Source organism: Alternaria triticimaculans, assembly GCF_023758025.1.
Source record: "Alternaria triticimaculans strain BMP 0046 chromosome Unknown scaffold_4, whole genome shotgun sequence".
NCBI lineage: Eukaryota > Fungi > Ascomycota > Dothideomycetes > Pleosporales > Pleosporaceae > Alternaria > Alternaria triticimaculans.
The window spans coordinates 1,542,420-1,559,533 of NW_026055961.1; the positions used below are offsets into that span (position 1 = coordinate 1,542,420).

Below are 17,114 nucleotides of genomic sequence, written 5' to 3' on the forward strand. Positions count from 1 at the left end.
GTGGAAATCCATGGGCGAACCGATGTGCTGGGTTCATTGTCTGGGGCTGTAGTTGCATTTGCAGTTGCTTGCACGTCTGCCAGAAAGCTTTCACGCTGTCTTTAAAGGCCGCGCCGTTTCTTGCGTTTCTTTGTGTATGTCAGTACCAAGATACAGAAATCCAAATCACGAGCCAGGCTTACCTAGTCAAGCTCTCGATGAGCTTGCGCACCATATCCTGAACACCCTGGTCCTGTTGGAACCGCTGCAAAAGCGGCTGCTCTGCTAGCGCATTGGTGATGTATGCCCTAGAGTTCTTGTCGGCTCGAATTAGAGCTCGCAGAGGTGCGATAATGTGCTCTAAACTCGTAAAGTCCACCTCTCCGCATACGTTGGCCATAAGTGCAAGCGTCACTGTCGGACCGAAGTGCGCCACAATCTCCTGCGTTGTAGCCTGGTGAGGGCTATTCGTGTTGCCTGCAAGCTCGAAAATGTCTTTCCACAGCTTAGCAGCCGCGCGTTTTGGTAGGACTTCAGGCGACTTGATGGACTCAACCGTGAAGCCGAACATGCCCGATAGATTCTCAGGTGATTCTTGAGTCATGATACGCGGATCAGTGTTGATAAAATTCTGGACCAGTTCTATACAGCCGACAGCGATTTCCGGGTCGTTGCGTGGATGTTGCAGTGCCCGCATGATGCTGAGGTCGTGTTGGAGTAATCGCTGGGCCTGAGCCTGGAAGCCTTCCGGTTGGTGATGCTTATGCGATGAGATCCAGCAGCATGCTGTCTCCAAGACGAATGGCAGTCTCGGTGTCTGCACAGTGGTCTTCGTAATGAAGTCGATCGCAGCAGAATGAGGTAGTACGAATGGACCCGACACGGTTTCCTTAAAACCTGTGCGGAGAACGCAGCACGCCACTTCGATGATCTCGTCGTTTCCAGGAAACACCTGGGTCATGTAATTGACAAGATTTATGACCTGGTTCTGGATCTCTTTGCCTGGACCTTGCAACCAGAACACTGAAGGCTCCTTGTCGGATTCCAAGTCCACTACTTCTTCGTCCGATGCTTGCATTGCCTTTCCAACGCTTGCAAGACACTTCAAAGTAGTCAGGGCTAGCACTTGGCCTTCTTCTGCATCGCCTCCTTCTTTGGTGATGTTGATTGACTGCATGGCATCGCGTGTGATGTATTGGAAGAGCTGCCGTACACCCTCGAACTGCTTCTCTTCTGTATCTTGAGCTTGTACTATAGCGGCGATTCCCTTCAAGACCATACTCTTGGTGAACTCCTCAGCAGTGGCATACGTTAGGAACTGTTCGTACATTTGGAAGAATGAAGGCAGCTCCCCTATCAGGGACTTCCGGCACTCGGAGCAAAGTGAAGCAAAAGACTTGGCAGCGCCGTGAGCGATAGCTGGCTGAGCAAGAGCTGTGAGCAGAAACGGAAGAACTTGAGGGAGGAACTGCGGGTTTCGAAGGAAGAAGTGGTTCAAGGCGGCGACGAGTTCCACAGCGGTCCTTCGGGTGATAGCCGGCACACCAGGAGTGCTGGATATAGTTGCGAACAATGGTTGCTCGAACAGTCGGGTTAGACGATTGTCGGAATTTTGAGTTAAAGCGTCGGCGATGGCGATCAGACCAAACAGTCCAGTCTCGAGCTCTAACCAGTCACCCGCACCTAGTCCGCGTAAGGCGAAATCGACAAACTGGTCAGTGAGCACGTCACGTAACGGGTCGTATGCCTCCATGATGATATCGCGGACGTCAATGCGGAAGACCTTGAACGTCTTCCTTGCGTCTGAATCCCATGATTCAGTGACGTCAGCAGATGGATAGATAATCTTCTGTACGAGCTCGGAAACTGCTTGGAGAACATTGGTCTTTGCAGTATTCATCCAGTCAGGCACTTGCTCTCCAGCGGCATACAAGAAAGTTTCTTCGGCGATAGCGCTGACATAATTGCTCCAGAAGTCGAGCACCACAGGTGCGATCTCGTCTTCAGCGCCTACCGGGTCTGGGTATTTGAGAAGATTATGCAAGAAGGACATGACCTGCTGATGATGTGTGCTTTCTGGCTGCGTGTAGATAACCTTGGAGTCAAGCAGAATCTGTCCGTAGGCGACAATGATCCGGGCGAGGGAAACGGTTTCGGCGTCAGAGTTATTGAGTATCTCCATGCCCCATGGACCTGAGATTGCCGACCAGAGCATTTCTTGATGTTTTGCTTCGAAGAAAGTAGGGTAGTTCTCAAGGATCTCAGCTACTAGTTCCATGGCATCTTCAACATGATATTCGAGACACGTCAGTGCGAGCTCATTCACTGACCGGAGATGTTGGAGCTTCTCGAGGTCGTCTTTGAACTCGGATTGGGCGTAGAAGATCCATCCGGTAAAGCACTTGAGAGCGGCGATGCAGATCTTCTCGCCTTGCTGCACTGATTGTGCGTAGGTGGGGTCATCGATGGAGATTGACAGCCATTTAATGCCACGACCGAATGAAACGTGGAGAAGAATTTCAACGCTCTCTACGTTTGCTACCATGCGCTCTTGTGACTTCCGGTCTGGGTTGTTAGACGGCTTCTTGGCTTCATCTGCTAAGCTCATGGCAAAGTCAAGCATAACTAGAAGTTGCTCATCGGAGAATTGCGGAAGGAGATCCCATGTTGAAGGATGTTCTTTCAAAGCCTCGTCTAGGACCGGACGCTGGGCGGCAAACGATGCGGCAAGACTCCTGATACAATGGGTCCATACGGAAATGGGCTTTGAGAAGTACTGTGCCAAGGTCGAGCTGACTTTCCGGGTGGCGATGGATGAGCTAGGGCGTGAGACAAGATGATGAATAAGTGTTGAAAGCAGTTGCTCGGATTCCTCTTCGCTTAGTTCAGCCGAGTCGGCGTTGAGCTTGACGGTGAGAGTCAGGGCACCGAAGAAGCGAACCTGCTCGTTGTCGCTCTTCAAGAGGGCATCTGCAATTTCCCAGCCTTGGGGAGAGCGTTGAAGAACGCGAAGGGTGGCCTCGGTTTCGGCGATCTTCTTTGCTTGGCCGGGTTCGTAGATGGACTTTACTAGGCGTTCAATCTCCTCGTAGGGCAGAGGAAAGGCCCCGTTGCTCGCCATGCTGAGCTTTCTTAAGAGGTTTTGCACTACGGACTGCTGTCAGTTTTGCTGCCAGATGTCAGGGTTCCAGGAACCAGGTCAGACGTTACCGAAAGCAGGAAGGTGCGACGTGAGATGTGGAAGGCGCGAAAAGAGGGTACACAAAATCGAGTGCGATGGTGACTGCGATTGGCCCCCTAGACGATAGACATAGCCCGTCGTATTTCGAGATTGTTAGGGATGGCGGTTCTAGGCCGTGCCGAAATATAAAGGTGCAGGGCCGGGGGTTGGTGAGGCTGCGCGAGGTTGCCTCTACCTGCGCGTATGGTGGGGCAAAATCGGAAGCAGACTACGGTGACGGAGGCTCATGTTAGTGACTGTCCAACGTCGGGGACCTGGTGTTGCAATAAATACAGATGCGCCTCCCTACGGTGCCTGGGGGTGAGGGCTCTTGCGCTTGGCAAGGCTTGATTGGAGCCCTGGCGATTGCGCTTAGTGCGGGACTGGCTGCGGCGTTGTCGCTGTGCTGTGGGCGGGCACGGCGGGGTGTTGTGCATGTCCCGATCGTAGGCGCGAGACCGTGGCATACCCTATATGCTCCTCCCGCGTTTTCTTGGGCGCTCCCACGCGACAGCTGCTGCATATGTAGCCGCAAGGACGCCATCTTTCCGAGCCAGACCCTTCCACGCTTCTGCTGCCCTGCGTGCCATCGACATGTCCAAGGTAGACACGACCCAGCGGCTGGCGGACCTCCGCAAGCTCATGAAGGAGCGCAATGTCGACATCTACAGTAGGCGCGCCCGTGCAGACATGTGATGACATATAGCTGACGCATAGTAGTGGTCCCGTCTGAAGACAGCCACCAGAGCGAGTACATCGCCCCATGTGACGCGCGACGAGGTCAGGCCCCCGCTACCTATCGCAGCGCACCCATTGACACCACTCAGAATACATCAGTGGCTTTACTGGCTCCGCTGGCTATGCAGTCGTCACCCACGACAAGGCCGCCCTCTCCACCGACGGACGCTACTTCAACCAGGCCGAGAAGCAGCTGGACAGCAACTGGGAGCTGCTGAAGCAAGGCATACACGATGTACCTACCATCCAGGAGTGGACCGCAGACCAGGCCGAGGGAGGCAAGGTCGTCGGTGTAGACCCCAGCGTCGTTACTGCAGCAGACGCCCGCAAACTCGCCGATAAGATCAAGAAGAAGGGCGGCGAGTACAAGGCCATCGACGAGAATCTGATCGACCTAGTATGGGGAGACAAAAGGCCAGCCCGACCGAGCGAGAAGGTCATTGTGCAGCCTGAGAAATACTCTGGAAAGAGCTTCGAAGACAAGATTGAAGACCTGCGCAAGGAGCTTGAGAAGCGGAAGAGCCTTGGCTTCGTCGTATCCATGCTCGATGAGGTCGCATGGCTTTTCAACCTCCGCGGAAGCGAGTATGAGCATTCTCTCCCATTCAGAGTACGCCACTGACAACATGCAGCATTCCCTACAACCCCGTATTTTTCTCCTACGCCGTCGTCACGTCCACCGCAGCCACCCTATATGTCGACGAAAGCAAGCTCCCCGATGATGTTAAGAAGCACTTGGGCGACAAGGTTACGATCCGACCATACGAGGCTATATTTGGAGATGTCACATTGCTGAGCAAGGAGCTGTTCGAGGCCATGGATAAGGCCGAGATACAGAAGAAGTTCCTGACTTCCAACCGAGCATCGTGGGCCCTGAACAAGGCCCTTGGCGGGGACGACAAGGTCGAAGAAACCCGTAGTCCGGTCGGAGATGCAAAGGCAGTCAAGAATGAAGTCGAACTGGAGGGTATGCGTCAATGCCACATCCGTGATGGGGCTGCGCTGAGCGAGTACTTCGCTTGGTTGGAGGACCAACTCATCAACAAGAAGGCCACACTTGATGAAGTTGACGGTGCCGACAAGCTCGAGGAGATTCGTAAGAAGCACGACATGTTCATGGGTCTTTCTTTCGACACCATTTCGTCGACGGGGCCGAATGCAGCTGTTATCCACTACAAGCCGGAGAAGGGTGAGTGCTCGGTCATCGACCCCAAAGCTATCTACCTCTGCGATTCTGGAGCGCAATATCGAGATGGTACTACAGACACAACGAGGACCATGCATTTCACGGAGCCGACCGAAATGGAACGTACCGCATATACGCTTGTGCTCAAGGGCAACATGGCTCTCGAGCGCGTCAGGTTCCCCAAGGGTACGACAGGCTTCGCATTAGATAGCCTGGCTCGCCAGTTCCTATGGCAGGAAGGTCTCGACTACCGTCACGGCACTGGACACGGCGTGGGCTCGTTCCTCAACGTACACGAGGGACCTATCGGAATTGGCACTAGGGTCCAATATTCCGAAGTCTCCTTGGCTGTAGGGAATGTGGTATCTGACGAGCCTGGATACTACGAAGATGGCAAGTTCGGTATCCGCATCGAGAACATGGTCATGGTCCGAGAAGTCGAGACGAAGCACAAGTTCGGTGACAAGCCATTCTTGGGATTCGAGCATGTTACGATGACTCCACACTGCAGGAACCTTGTCGACATGAGCTTGCTTACAGAAGACGAGAAGAGCTTCATCAACGAATACCACAAGGAGGTCTATGAGAAGACGAGCAAATTCTTCGAGAATGACTCTTTGACATTGGAGTGGTTGAAGCGGGAGACAGCACCGTACTAGAGAACTAGGGTGCCAGCATTCTGAACAGCGCTTTTATGCATTGCAAGGTAGTCTTCGGTATTGGCACGGCATTGGCATACTTACAGCGTTAGTAGTGTATACGGCGACATGCATGGAGCCTGGCGTTTCCACCGTCTATCAGGGTCCAGGGCCGGCTACTGCCCCACTCGGCCCGAAATCACATCAGATGACGGGACAGCTTGTACCATTCTCAGCGACAGCACTACATAACCAAATGAAACCATTCAAATCCTCTGACTAAGCCGACGGCAATTCACGGCCATGGATCGCACTTTCCCGACGGCTGATTGGCGCATATGCATCGCGTGTGTCAAAGGGCGCATAGCGGGGTCTAGATGTCCCTACGCCGCCGCGGAACATGGCGGGGCAACCTCCGAGCTGCGAAGGCGGGATGGAGGGACCTTAGAAAGGCAAAAAAATATTGCGATTCCGCGGGTACATGTACAGGTAATACATCGCGGACGACTTTGACTCACGATCTTACCTTATTTTCCTCCCCTTAGACTTTAATACCTCATCGTCTGTGAAAGTACCTTGCTCTACTACACTACTAATTGACCCGATCTTACTTTACTCTTACCTTACCTCCGACATCTATTCGATTTCCTCCGATCTGAACTCACGATACTTCACAATGGCAACTGAACTCCCCACCACAAACGGCCACGGCGCGCAGGATGGCGAGAACAACTTTGCCGTCAAGGCCGGTCTGGCACGCATGTTGAAGGGCGGAGTCATTATGGACGTTGTTAACGCCGAGCAAGTAAGTCTCGTCTTCTCCAAATCACTACGCGGTGGTTTGGGTAACGCGACCAATTGCTAACCAATATCTCCTCATAGGCACGGATAGCAGAAGAAGCCGGTGCATCAGCGGTCATGGCCCTGGAGCGCGTCCCCGCCGACATTCGATCTCAGGGTGGCGTAGCCCGCATGAGCGACCCCAAGATGATCAAGGAGATCATGGACACAGTAACCATTCCCGTCATGGCCAAGGCGCGAATTGGCCATTTCGTCGAATGCCAGGTACATCCAGCACCTCCCCCAAACCCACAAACTGCCTGCTAACACTAACACCCTAGATCCTCGAAGCCCTAGGCGTAGACTACATTGACGAATCCGAAGTCCTCACCCCCGCCGACGCCATCCACCACGTCTCCAAACACCCCTTCCGCATCCCCTTCGTGTGCGGCTGCCGCGGCCTCGGCGAAGCCCTCCGCCGCATCTCCGAAGGCGCAGCCATGATCCGAACAAAAGGCGAAGCCGGCACGGGCGACGTCATCGAAGCGGTGCGCCACATGCGCACTGTAAACAGCGAGATTGCGCGCGCAAAGAGCATGTCGGACGAGGAACTGTACTCGTACGCAAAGGAGCTCCAGGTCGACTACGCGCTGCTCAAGGAGACGGCGAAGCTGGGTCGTCTGCCTGTTGTCAACTTTGCGGCGGGTGGTGTTGCGACGCCCGCTGATGCGGCGCTGATGATGCAGTTGGGCTGTGATGGTGTTTTCGTTGGCTCCGGTATCTTCAAGTCTGGGGATGCGGCGAAGAGGGCCAAGGCTATTGTGCAGGCGGTTACGCATTACAAGGACCCCAAGGTGCTTATGGAGGTTAGCATGGATTTGGGTGAGGCTATGGTTGGTATCAACTGTGGTAGCATGGGCGAGGACGAGAAGCTCGCTAAGAGGGGGTGGTAGATGTGCGACCTTGTAGCGAGAGACACCTACTGAAGGCGTCTGCAGTTGATATTGGCGTTTTGGATATTTAGCTCGGGCATGGGTTATGAAAATGTATAGAAGAATAAGCTCAACTCGGAATGACCATCAGTTCAACATGCATCTTCTTCAGCTTCAGATTGTATTATATATGTCATGGTGTATCGCGGTGACATGAAGAGCCGAGCGAGTACTGACTGGTAGTTGCGACACCTACTTCCACAAGTTGCAGATCACGTCATACGGAAAGCCGAGGTTACATGCGGAGTCACAAAAGGTTAAAGATGGGGAAAAGTGATTTAACGTTTTGATTGAGCTACCTGCAATAGGTCACAAACGGGCGTATCGAATGCAACGTACAGTAAGCCACCGGAATGTCCATAACTTGCTGGAGCCCAATACAAGGACGGTCTCAGCATCATGCGCTTTGAAAAATATCACACCCATGAACTCCGCTGCGCCGGAGACAAAACCCTTCAACATATGCACCGGCCGGTCCGTATTTGTCCGCGGTCCGTTGACCAATGCGATGTGGAGGTAAAGAGGTCACGCGTACCCAGGTGCGCGCACTTAGCGGTCCTCGGCCCACTCGTTCTCGCGGCGGATCTGCTCCTCCTCCTCGGGGGTGAAGTCGTTCTGGATGTTGAACGTCTTGCGGATCTCATCGGGAGACTTGCCCTTGATCATGTTCGCGACGGTCTTGCAGCCGACGTCGAGGAGAGCCTTGATATCGAGGTAGTTGGCGGCGAGGATGATCTCGAAGAGCATCTCCTGGTCTACCTGCATAAACTTCTGGTCCCACTCGTCGATGTCGGTCGACTTCTTGCGCGAGTCGGAGTCGTCGTCTTGGGTGGCGGGCGGGTCGTTCTTGTGGTGGCCGCACCACTCGATAACCTTCTTCATGACTGCCTCGTTGACCTGCGACATGTTAGTGGCTGTTCTTGGAGGTGGGGAGGTGAGTACATACGTTGGGGATGGGGATCGACTCGGAGGATTCACCACCAAGATCCTCGAGCAAGTTCTTGATGAGAATGGAGCGCTCGGCGACGGGGCGCTCGACGTCCATCTGGATGCCGTCGGAGGTGGTGATGTTGATCATCTTGACACCCTCGGAGTTGGTGGTAGCCATCGCGATAGCTGTATTGTAAGGTGTTGTAGGTGGTTGTAGAAGTGGGGTAAGCTGTGGATGGAGTTGGGTGGCAGGGTTAAGCGGCCGTTGCGTTGAGAGTTGATGGAGAATGTGTGTGGGAAGAGCGTCTGGGGCTCGGGTGGGCAGTGATTATATAGGCGCAGGCGTTTTGCTTCCACGTTTGCGCGCTGTGAGGGTGAGAGAGGCAACCACGGTCCAACTCCGCCTCGCTGTTTAAGCTCAGGCGCCAAGCTCGCTCGATGGGGCAAGGCGCAAGGCTGCAATCATCAAAGGGACGCTGTGGTGACGGGAGAACGCAGGTTGTATGTGCTTTGAACCAGCTTTGTTAGACGACTTCACTTTGCTGCTTGCTGATTCAAGAAAGACATTGTGAAGTGCTACCCTCTCGTTTGTGGGCCAGCAGCTTGTGCCATGTTTGCGCTCACTTGAACTTTGGGCGAGCCCCCGCGCATGGCACGGAGGATGACTCCACGCCGCACACAGCCGGCAGAAGTTACCAGAATACGACGTGGATTCGACTCACGGAGGATGATGCCTGGGGCCAACACGACCCGTTCCAGATACCTGTCCTTAGAAGAGATGTACGTTGAGTCCCCGGCGACATCTGTCTGGGAAGGTAAGGGTGCAAGGACCAGCCAGAGTCGCCAGCGGGCCAAATGCGCGGTGACTCAAAAGGCTACTTGATACGTTTCAGTATTGCTCACACCAGAATCGCAACATCAGATCCGCCGCATCAACTTCAACCCCATCTACACGTATCCTTGAAGGGGTACTTGGGTACCTGATCCACTGATGTTGCGCCACGTGACCTTTCTGCCTGCAACGGATCCGCATGCAAAGGCAGCCTAGACAGCCGTGGACAAGTCCGATGCACCATCGGTTGCTGCCACATCGCATCTGATCAGGCCGCATGATAGTCGGCCGATATATCAGCCATGCTTCTGCTCGCCATGTAGTTCGCAGATCATCACAGTGCACGAGTCGCAAAGCATAACTCACCATTCGCTCTTGCAACCGGCCCCCCTATCCGCGTGCAACTGGTGATTGATTGACGTAGGCCACTAAAACATTTGTTGGCCTCACTTTGCGAAAACAAACACCACAGCGGACAGATATGCGCCTGCTCAACCCCGCCAAACCCCCAAACGGCACATCTCGACTTTCGACATCATGTGGCGGCGTGTCTATTTCCTGCTGATCCTGGTGCGCATCTACTTTGCACTATCGCCGAGCTATCTGCACCCGGACGAGAACTTCCAGGGCCCCGAGGTCATTGCCGGTATGTCGCGACACTGTCTGAGTATGCGCCCGTGGCCACGACTTACTTGTATCCAGGGCGCGTCTTCTCCTACCCCGTCCACGAAACCTGGGAGTTCACCTCCGAGAACCCCATCCGCAGCACGTTCCCGCTATGGCTCGCATACGGCTGGCCCATGTACATCTTGCGCTGGCTATGGGAGGGCTTCGGATATGACGTCTCGCCGTCGGTCGTATACTGGGCGCTGCGCGTACTCATGTTGACGTTGAGTGTCGTGATGGAGGACTGGGCCATCCACGAGCTGGTCGCTTCGCCCCGCGCGCGTCGTGTTGCCGTCATGCTCGTCGCATCGTCGTATGTGACCTGGACGTTCCAGACACATACCTTCTCCAACAGCATCGAGACGCTGCTGGTGCTCTGGAGCCTGGTCTTGATCCAGAGGATAACGGACGATAAGGTGAGTTGTTTCGGTCCGCTCGCCGATCTAGGATATGCGGCTAACGCAAGGTGCAGAAGCGCTCTGGCATCCTGGCTTCATCCATCCTGGGCTTCATGGTCGTCGTAGGCATCTTTAATCGCATCACCTTTCCAGCATTCCTGCTTCTTCCTGCAACAACTTTGCTACCCCACTTCAAGCGCAAGTAAGTCAGCCCCTCTCGGCTTCTAGACCTTCACTAACAGCCACAGACCATTCTCTTTGGTCTTCCTTGCAACGTTCGCTTTCTTCACAGCTTTCCTTGCTATCTGCGTAGACACGGCGTTTTATACCCCCGGCGATTTCACCTTTTCCAAGCTCACCAGCGGCGCCGTCATCACACCCTTCAATAATTTCCGCTACAACTCGGATTCCGCGAACCTTGCCCAGCATGGCATACATCCACGATACCAACATTTCCTCGTCAATCTCCCTCAACTCCTCGGCCCGGCGACACCACTTCTGTTCTTTCTGCGCAGGGCGCATATCTCTATGATTCTCATTTCAGCCATATCTGGCGTCGCACTTCTCAGCATCTTCCCACACCAAGAAGCACGATTCTTACTTCCCGCCGTACCATTAATACTCTCATCAATACGCCTACCGACTCCGCGCATTCGAAAGAGCTGGATCGTTACTTGGGTAGTCTTCAACGTTGCCCTGGGTATCCTGATGGGCGTATACCACCAGGGTGGCATCGTCCCAGTTCAGATGAACATTGCCAAAACGAACGAGCCAGTTTCCAATGCGTTCTGGTGGAAGACGTACAGCCCGCCAACGTGGCTACTGAACGGCAAGAACGAGGCGCTCAAGACCGTCGATCTGATGGGCTGTCCAGCCGAACAGATGATCGAAAAGGTCAAAGAAGCACTACCGCCTTGTCGGACACGGAAGCCACCCAAAGCCGATCGAGGCTCTGTATACGTGGTAGCACCACGATCAGCACATGCTTTGATACCATATCAAAGCCCCAACACTTCAAAAGACGTCTCATTAGAAGAAGTTTGGAGTTATCGACAGCACCTGAACCTCGATGACATGGACTTTGCCGACGACGGCATCTGGAATACCATCAGCCGCGTCGTCGGCGATCGGGGACTGGTGGTCTGGCGAGCAACCCGGAATTGCTGGTCTACACCTGAATGAGCTAGAGAGGTCGCATTTAAGAAGACATCTCGTTGGTCTGATATTTCGGAGTCGTGGTACAAGATGCGAAGAATTTGGCAGCGCAAGCTGAATGTCCATTTGTTTCCTTCTTGACTTCTGCATATATACCCATCACACTTCTTCCATAGCTCCTCCTAATGTTAATAAAGTAAAACGTTCAATCACCCAAGTGCTACATCCTCTGGCCATGCTCTACACAAAACATCGCAGTTTCTGTCACATAGTGGTATACACAATCCTTAACCCTCCTCACAAAGCACCACCCAACACCCTAACAGCCCACATCGCCATCCTAACATCCATCCCAACCTTCCTCTCCGGCCTCTCAAACTCCTTCTCACCCACCTCCCTCGCGTGTTCCCCCAACCACCTAACCTCCTCCCCCAACCTCTTCCTCAACCCGGGATCCTCCGTCGCAATAACAACATTAGCCTCAAGATCCAACTCATACGCCCTCTTCGTATAATTGCTACTCCCGATAACCGTCAGACTGGGATCTTCCTTCTCCCCTCCCCCACCATTGGTAGAAGGAAACGTAACCCACAGCCCCTTGGCATGATACGTCCACCCGCCCTCCTGGCCCACCATACCCTTCTTCCACTCTTTGAGCACGATGCTCTCGCTGAGGCCTTGGTGTTTTACTTTGCGCAAGAAGGATTTCGCAAGGTGTGTGTATGCGGCTGGGAGCATGCCGCTTACGCCTTTGGAGCCGTAGAAGCCGTTGGCGTGCGGGTGGGCGGTTAGGACTGTGCCGGAGGCCGGGCGGGTGGAGAGGAGGAGGCGCCGGAAGGAGGGCGTCATGTTGAAGTAGCCGGCTGTGAAGGTCCAGGACGAGTTTTGTAAGGGGGGTGTGGTGAGGTGAGTTAGGATTTTTGTTAGAGCGGGGAGTTCGGTTGAGGAGGGGAGGAGGGGGACGAGGGAGAGGATGGGGTAGATTGTTGTTTTTGAGGTGGAGGGTGAGGGAGATGTGGTGGGCGGGGAATTAGATGGTAGGAGAAGGTGGGCGAGGTGCTTCTCCGCGGCGGATTTGTAGTTCGAGGGGGAGTCTAGTGGTGAGGGCGCGGCGTTGGTTGTTGGCCAGGTCATGGTATAACCTCCGCTTCCCTCTTGGTTGCTTGGCTGTATGTCGAAGCTCAACTTGGCGACGCCATCGTGTATCCTCTTGAAGTAGTCTGTCAGGTCTTTTGATTTGAACAGATGGTAGCGATCCTGTCGATTCGTAAAGTAATCTTCACTCAGGTTTGCACCGGACATGATGATTTCATCGTCTACACCGTACAGCTTCATGTGCTGCAGACCCCAGCCTTCGTTGATGCGTTTTGGGATGTACTTCTTTCGCAGGCCAGTTAGGTTGGGTGTATGGTACATGCGTACTTCTACGCGGTCTGGACCGAATTCCGAGATGAGAGGTGTCATGAGAGAGGCAGTCGAAGGATTTGGTGTTTCCCTAGTTCCGCGAAGAGCGTCGGTGAGGAAAGAGATCTTAAGGTTGGGGTTACGTTGGAGAGCATCTCGGATAGTTGAGATGAGTTCATGTTCGGTCTTGCCGATGTAGAGTGTCGATAGATAGACCCGGTATTGAGCTTTGGATATTTTGTCCTGACTCCGTTAGTACGAGGTTTCATCACCACGAGTAAGCTTGCTCACAGCACCTCCGTCCCTCCAGTCATTCATTGGGGATGGAGTGTTGGCATGAAGTTCGCAAGTGAGGTACAAGGGCAGAAGGAAATGGGCATGGGAGAGTAGTGTGCCTCTTGGCAGAATGACAGATAGTAAAGAAGCACGCTGATTGAAACATGAGATGAAGATTGTCTTGTATGTTTTGAACATTCCAAAAGAGGATCAGAACAGAAGAGTGAGTAGGAAATGACAACAACAAAGACCGACCTACCTTCAATGTTTGATAGAACTCAGCAGGCGTCTGAAGAATCTCAATTTGATCTGGCTGAATCTCAAATCGCGGCGCAATCTTATCCAAATCCGTCGTTATCGTGGCAAGCATAGACGCTTGGCTCTGAGGCACAGGTGAAGCCATCTCAGCGTTCGAAGTCGAGTATCTTCGCGTTGTCCTAAATGTCCGAGTGGGGATGCGGAAAGATCTCCTCCCCGCGATCTTCGGTGCTTGGGCGCGTAACAAGCTTCTTATTATCATGTTGGCCACTCGCTATGACGCCGGATGCTGGTATGTGCTTCGACTCCTGAAGTTTTGATGCACTTTGGGGTTGGGCGACAAGGATCACGCTCGCACTAGTATGTCTTGGGCAAGGCGTGAGAGCGGTGCTTGGCATCGTCAATCGCGAAGCAGCAACATCCGACAAGCATCACGAACGCTGAACTGACCAAACGCCGCCATGTCGACGCTCATGAGAACGCTGCGCAACCTGCGCCGAGTTGGACTTAAGGTAAGCTTCAATACCTGCAGTAATTGACGTCGCAACGCTAACACGTCCGCAGGAATATGGCCACCAAATGGCGGTACGCTCGCATCCCCGCGCCCTCACCTTGCATCGCAGATAGACTGATCGAGTCGCCCGCACGCTTAGAACATCGGTACGCTTGGACACAAATAAATCGCCATGTTAAGGGAGGGGCTAATGGGGAACAGGTGATACCAAAGCCGGAACCTTGATCGGCCAGGACAAGTACGGCAACAAGTACTTTGAGAACTTGGAGGAGGAGCTTCCTCGTAAGATTCGCGGATCTCGGAGATGAAGGCATATATCTGACTGGCATAGTCCGAACCCGCTGGGTCGACTACAAGGACCATGAGTTCGATCCGTATGTTGCAACGAACGTGGAGACATGGAGCAAAACTAACGTTTGTAACAGCTCTCAGATCGAACCCGGATGGTATGCTACCGCACCAAAAATCGCGAGATACGACTTTGGGAAGAACACACATCTGACTTTCTACACAGGCACGCCTGGATGTCATACATGGTCGACAAGTCACCAGCCGCAGACCCGCTTCTGCAGCGCCAGGTCCGCGTCTGGGAGCCAAAGGAGCACAGGCCGACTCTCACATGGACCCGCTCGGGATACAAGCCTTACAACACGTACGTTCCAGACTGCGACATGGGCAGGTCAGGTACTAACAGACGATAGTGTCAAGCCCAAGTACTCTCCATGGACACCCGTCGCCAAGGCTCGACAGTAGACGCGTTTTCCATACCAAGCATTGTATATATCCAGAGAAGAAATCGATGTTTCAGATGCTATCACCTCTATCCACTCCCGATATTCAGAGTCCTTCCATTAACATAGGAAGCACAATCTCCTTGTTGAACTTCCAGAGCGCGCTGCTATCTTGCGCTCGGAACGTCGCACCACTCCAATACGTGCTCCTCAACCCCTGTAGCGCGTTCATCCCGTCATAAAAGCCAGCCTGTATATCCTCAGGACCGGCTTGCATGTAGAACGGCGCATGTGATGTAAACACCACGAACTCTGGCTCTGTTGCTTCGAACTTGTCAGCATTTACTGTTTGCAGTCTCTTGATACCCGCAACCATCTCCCCTTTGACAAAGTCATCAGAAAGTGGGTATGTCGCATTCGACCGTTGAGAACCATAATAAATCGCTTTGACGCCAGGAATAGCGGTTGGCCCCATGGTATAGACACCCGGCAGGGCAGCGAGGTTGTACGGGGTGTCCGGCGCGCGATTGTAAATGACCAAATCGTCAGGTGTACCCGTGTTTTTGACCAGAGCAGCATAATACCCAACATCGATAAGTTTCCCAAAGACTTCACGTTCCTGCCTCCGCAGATCGAAACGCGCAAGCAGATCCACACGCGGTGGAATGGTAACAAGGAGTTTCTTGGCGCGTACCAACTTGACGCCATCGGGTGTCTTGACCACGAGTTCCACACCCCTCTCCCTCCGTACCGAACGCACGACTTCAGAAGACAGCAACAAGCTATCCGCATCGAGGAGCTCAGCCTGCGCTTTCCCGTACAACTCGCTGTTATTACGGCGAGCCGTGGTAACAAGACTACCGGCAGCGAGTTGCTGGACCAAACCCAACCCGTTGACACGCGCATTCTCCACTACAGGTACACTGAGGATATCTCCGATACCCTGGTTCGTATCGAACATGGTCTGTACCAGAGCTTCGAGACCGAGTTTGGCAACGAGGTCGCCGAACGGTATGGTCAGATCTTCTGGAACGGGGTCGGGGAGAAACATGCCGCTTTCTAGCTTGGGGTATTGGGCTAGGAACGCGGCGTACCTCTGGAGTCCGGTGCCGAAGTCTTCTACACTGGGTGCACTAACGTTGACGGCGAGACCGGTGCTGAAGTCGTAGTTTGCGGAGTTGGCAGCGTATTGTGGTTGTGCGAGGGGAATGTCGAAGCGGGCGAAGTAGTCGAGGACGGTGCTCTCATTATGGTAGACTTGTACGCCGTAGTCTTGAGCGAGACCGGTTGCTGGGTCTGTGTAGGTTTCTGTGTGGCCGCCTAGCCGGTTCTTGATCTCGACGACCATGACGCTTTTGTTGGCGTCTTTGAGGGTGATTGCGGCGTGCGTGCCGGAGGAGCCGCCGCCGATGATGGCGACGTCTCGGGTTATGATGGCGCTGGGATGGAAGGATGAGGGGTGGTGTTTGGGGGTTGTTGAGAAGACGGGGGGTGGGAGGAGGGATGCTAGAAGCACTGCTGCTGAGAATGTGGGATGCATGTTCGATGGTGAGAATGTTCCTTTCTGAACAACAGTATCATTGAGAACTATGTGAGATTATATACTACGGCGTACTGTCTGTATGATCGCTTAAAGGTGCCGTTTGTAGACGACGTAGACTCCCGTCGCGGTGGAACAAATGCAGCGTCCCGTGTCAAAGTACACAAGAGCGTTCGCAAGGAAATCAAGTCCCAACACTCAAGCCTGGTGTCAGCGTAACGAAGCCTCCAGATTCTATCAACCAATACCCTTTGCAGGAAAGAGAGGCCATGAAGCATGTCAGCGTCGAGATTCAAGTATGCGCATGCACGCCCTCTTATGTACGGCTTACAGCTCAGCAGCTCGCTCGCATCTGAAGTGGAGTTGTGGAGTTGTAAGCTTTCTGACAGGTTGGCAAAGGCTTGAGGGGTAACATGTGGCGTCCAGTGACAGCAGCCTGGCGAGTTGAAATGGCCATACATTGAGAATCTCATGCGATTTCACGTGTTTCTAGCTAGAAGGCGTACTGTGGGTTGTGATTGACCGGTGTCTAGAAGCTCGAAGGCGTCCAGGCGAATGGAGCGGGTAGTCGACTGTCGTATCGTTAACGTATGGAGATAAGTAACATGTATGCGTTCCAAGTCCCAGACAATGACAGACTATACGCAGACTGGAGAGAGGATAACGACTGTTCGTTTAGGTCACAGGGATGTGAAGAGGCAGTACGTGGGTGGGTTGTGTTGTCTGACTGCTGCCTAGCGGGCTGCTGGAACCAGGCTACACCTGTGGACGACAATGGAGAGGGGTTGAACGTAGGTTGACAAGAGAGCCCTGTATGTCTGCGCCGAAGTAAATCCTAACTATGTGGATATTTAGGTAGGCGCGAAATCGTCAATTG

General features: G+C 53.6%; 8 protein-coding genes across 8 annotated transcripts; 4 read left to right on the plus strand and 4 right to left on the minus strand.

Moving 5' to 3' along the window:
- Positions 1–178: 178 nt before the first annotated feature.
- On the minus strand, positions 179–3,100 carry J4E78_004083 (uncharacterized protein; the record flags this gene model as incomplete). The annotated part of the gene is made up of 1 exon (XM_049364715.1): positions 179–3,100. The coding sequence occupies one exon, from the start codon at positions 3,098–3,100 to the stop codon at positions 179–181; it is 2,922 nt and encodes a 973-aa protein (XP_049223793.1).
- A 693-nt stretch (positions 3,101–3,793) lies between these two features.
- Positions 3,794–5,782, plus strand: J4E78_004084 (uncharacterized protein; the record flags this gene model as incomplete). The annotated part of the gene is made up of 4 exons (XM_049364716.1): positions 3,794–3,869; positions 3,920–3,979; positions 4,027–4,522; positions 4,570–5,782. The coding sequence occupies 4 exons, from the start codon at positions 3,794–3,796 to the stop codon at positions 5,780–5,782; spliced, it is 1,845 nt and encodes a 614-aa protein (XP_049223794.1).
- A 655-nt stretch (positions 5,783–6,437) lies between these two features.
- On the plus strand, positions 6,438–7,494 carry J4E78_004085 (uncharacterized protein; the record flags this gene model as incomplete). The annotated part of the gene is made up of 3 exons (XM_049364717.1): positions 6,438–6,566; positions 6,644–6,826; positions 6,883–7,494. 3 exons carry the CDS (start codon positions 6,438–6,440, stop codon positions 7,492–7,494), a joined length of 924 nt encoding a protein of 307 aa, XP_049223795.1.
- A 588-nt stretch (positions 7,495–8,082) lies between these two features.
- Positions 8,083–8,641, minus strand: J4E78_004086 (uncharacterized protein; the record flags this gene model as incomplete). The annotated part of the gene is made up of 2 exons (XM_049364718.1): positions 8,083–8,430; positions 8,480–8,641. 2 exons carry the CDS (start codon positions 8,639–8,641, stop codon positions 8,083–8,085), a joined length of 510 nt encoding a protein of 169 aa, XP_049223796.1.
- A 1,191-nt stretch (positions 8,642–9,832) lies between these two features.
- J4E78_004087 (uncharacterized protein) lies at positions 9,833–11,541 on the plus strand (the record flags this gene model as incomplete). The annotated part of the gene is made up of 4 exons (XM_049364719.1): positions 9,833–9,941; positions 9,998–10,377; positions 10,434–10,561; positions 10,608–11,541. 4 exons carry the CDS (start codon positions 9,833–9,835, stop codon positions 11,539–11,541), a joined length of 1,551 nt encoding a protein of 516 aa, XP_049223797.1.
- Positions 11,542–11,811: 270 nt separating this feature from the next.
- On the minus strand, positions 11,812–13,714 carry J4E78_004088 (uncharacterized protein; the record flags this gene model as incomplete). The annotated part of the gene is made up of 2 exons (XM_049364720.1): positions 11,812–13,161; positions 13,454–13,714. 2 exons carry the CDS (start codon positions 13,712–13,714, stop codon positions 11,812–11,814), a joined length of 1,611 nt encoding a protein of 536 aa, XP_049223798.1.
- A 199-nt stretch (positions 13,715–13,913) lies between these two features.
- J4E78_004089 (uncharacterized protein) lies at positions 13,914–14,719 on the plus strand (the record flags this gene model as incomplete). Its single annotated transcript, XM_049364721.1, has 6 exons — positions 13,914–13,964; positions 14,200–14,248; positions 14,298–14,340; positions 14,392–14,412; positions 14,481–14,618; positions 14,668–14,719. The coding sequence occupies 6 exons, from the start codon at positions 13,914–13,916 to the stop codon at positions 14,717–14,719; spliced, it is 354 nt and encodes a 117-aa protein (XP_049223799.1).
- An 84-nt stretch (positions 14,720–14,803) lies between these two features.
- On the minus strand, positions 14,804–16,237 carry J4E78_004090 (uncharacterized protein; the record flags this gene model as incomplete). Its single annotated transcript, XM_049364722.1, has 1 exon — positions 14,804–16,237. The coding sequence occupies one exon, from the start codon at positions 16,235–16,237 to the stop codon at positions 14,804–14,806; it is 1,434 nt and encodes a 477-aa protein (XP_049223800.1).
- Positions 16,238–17,114: the final 877 nt, after the last annotated feature.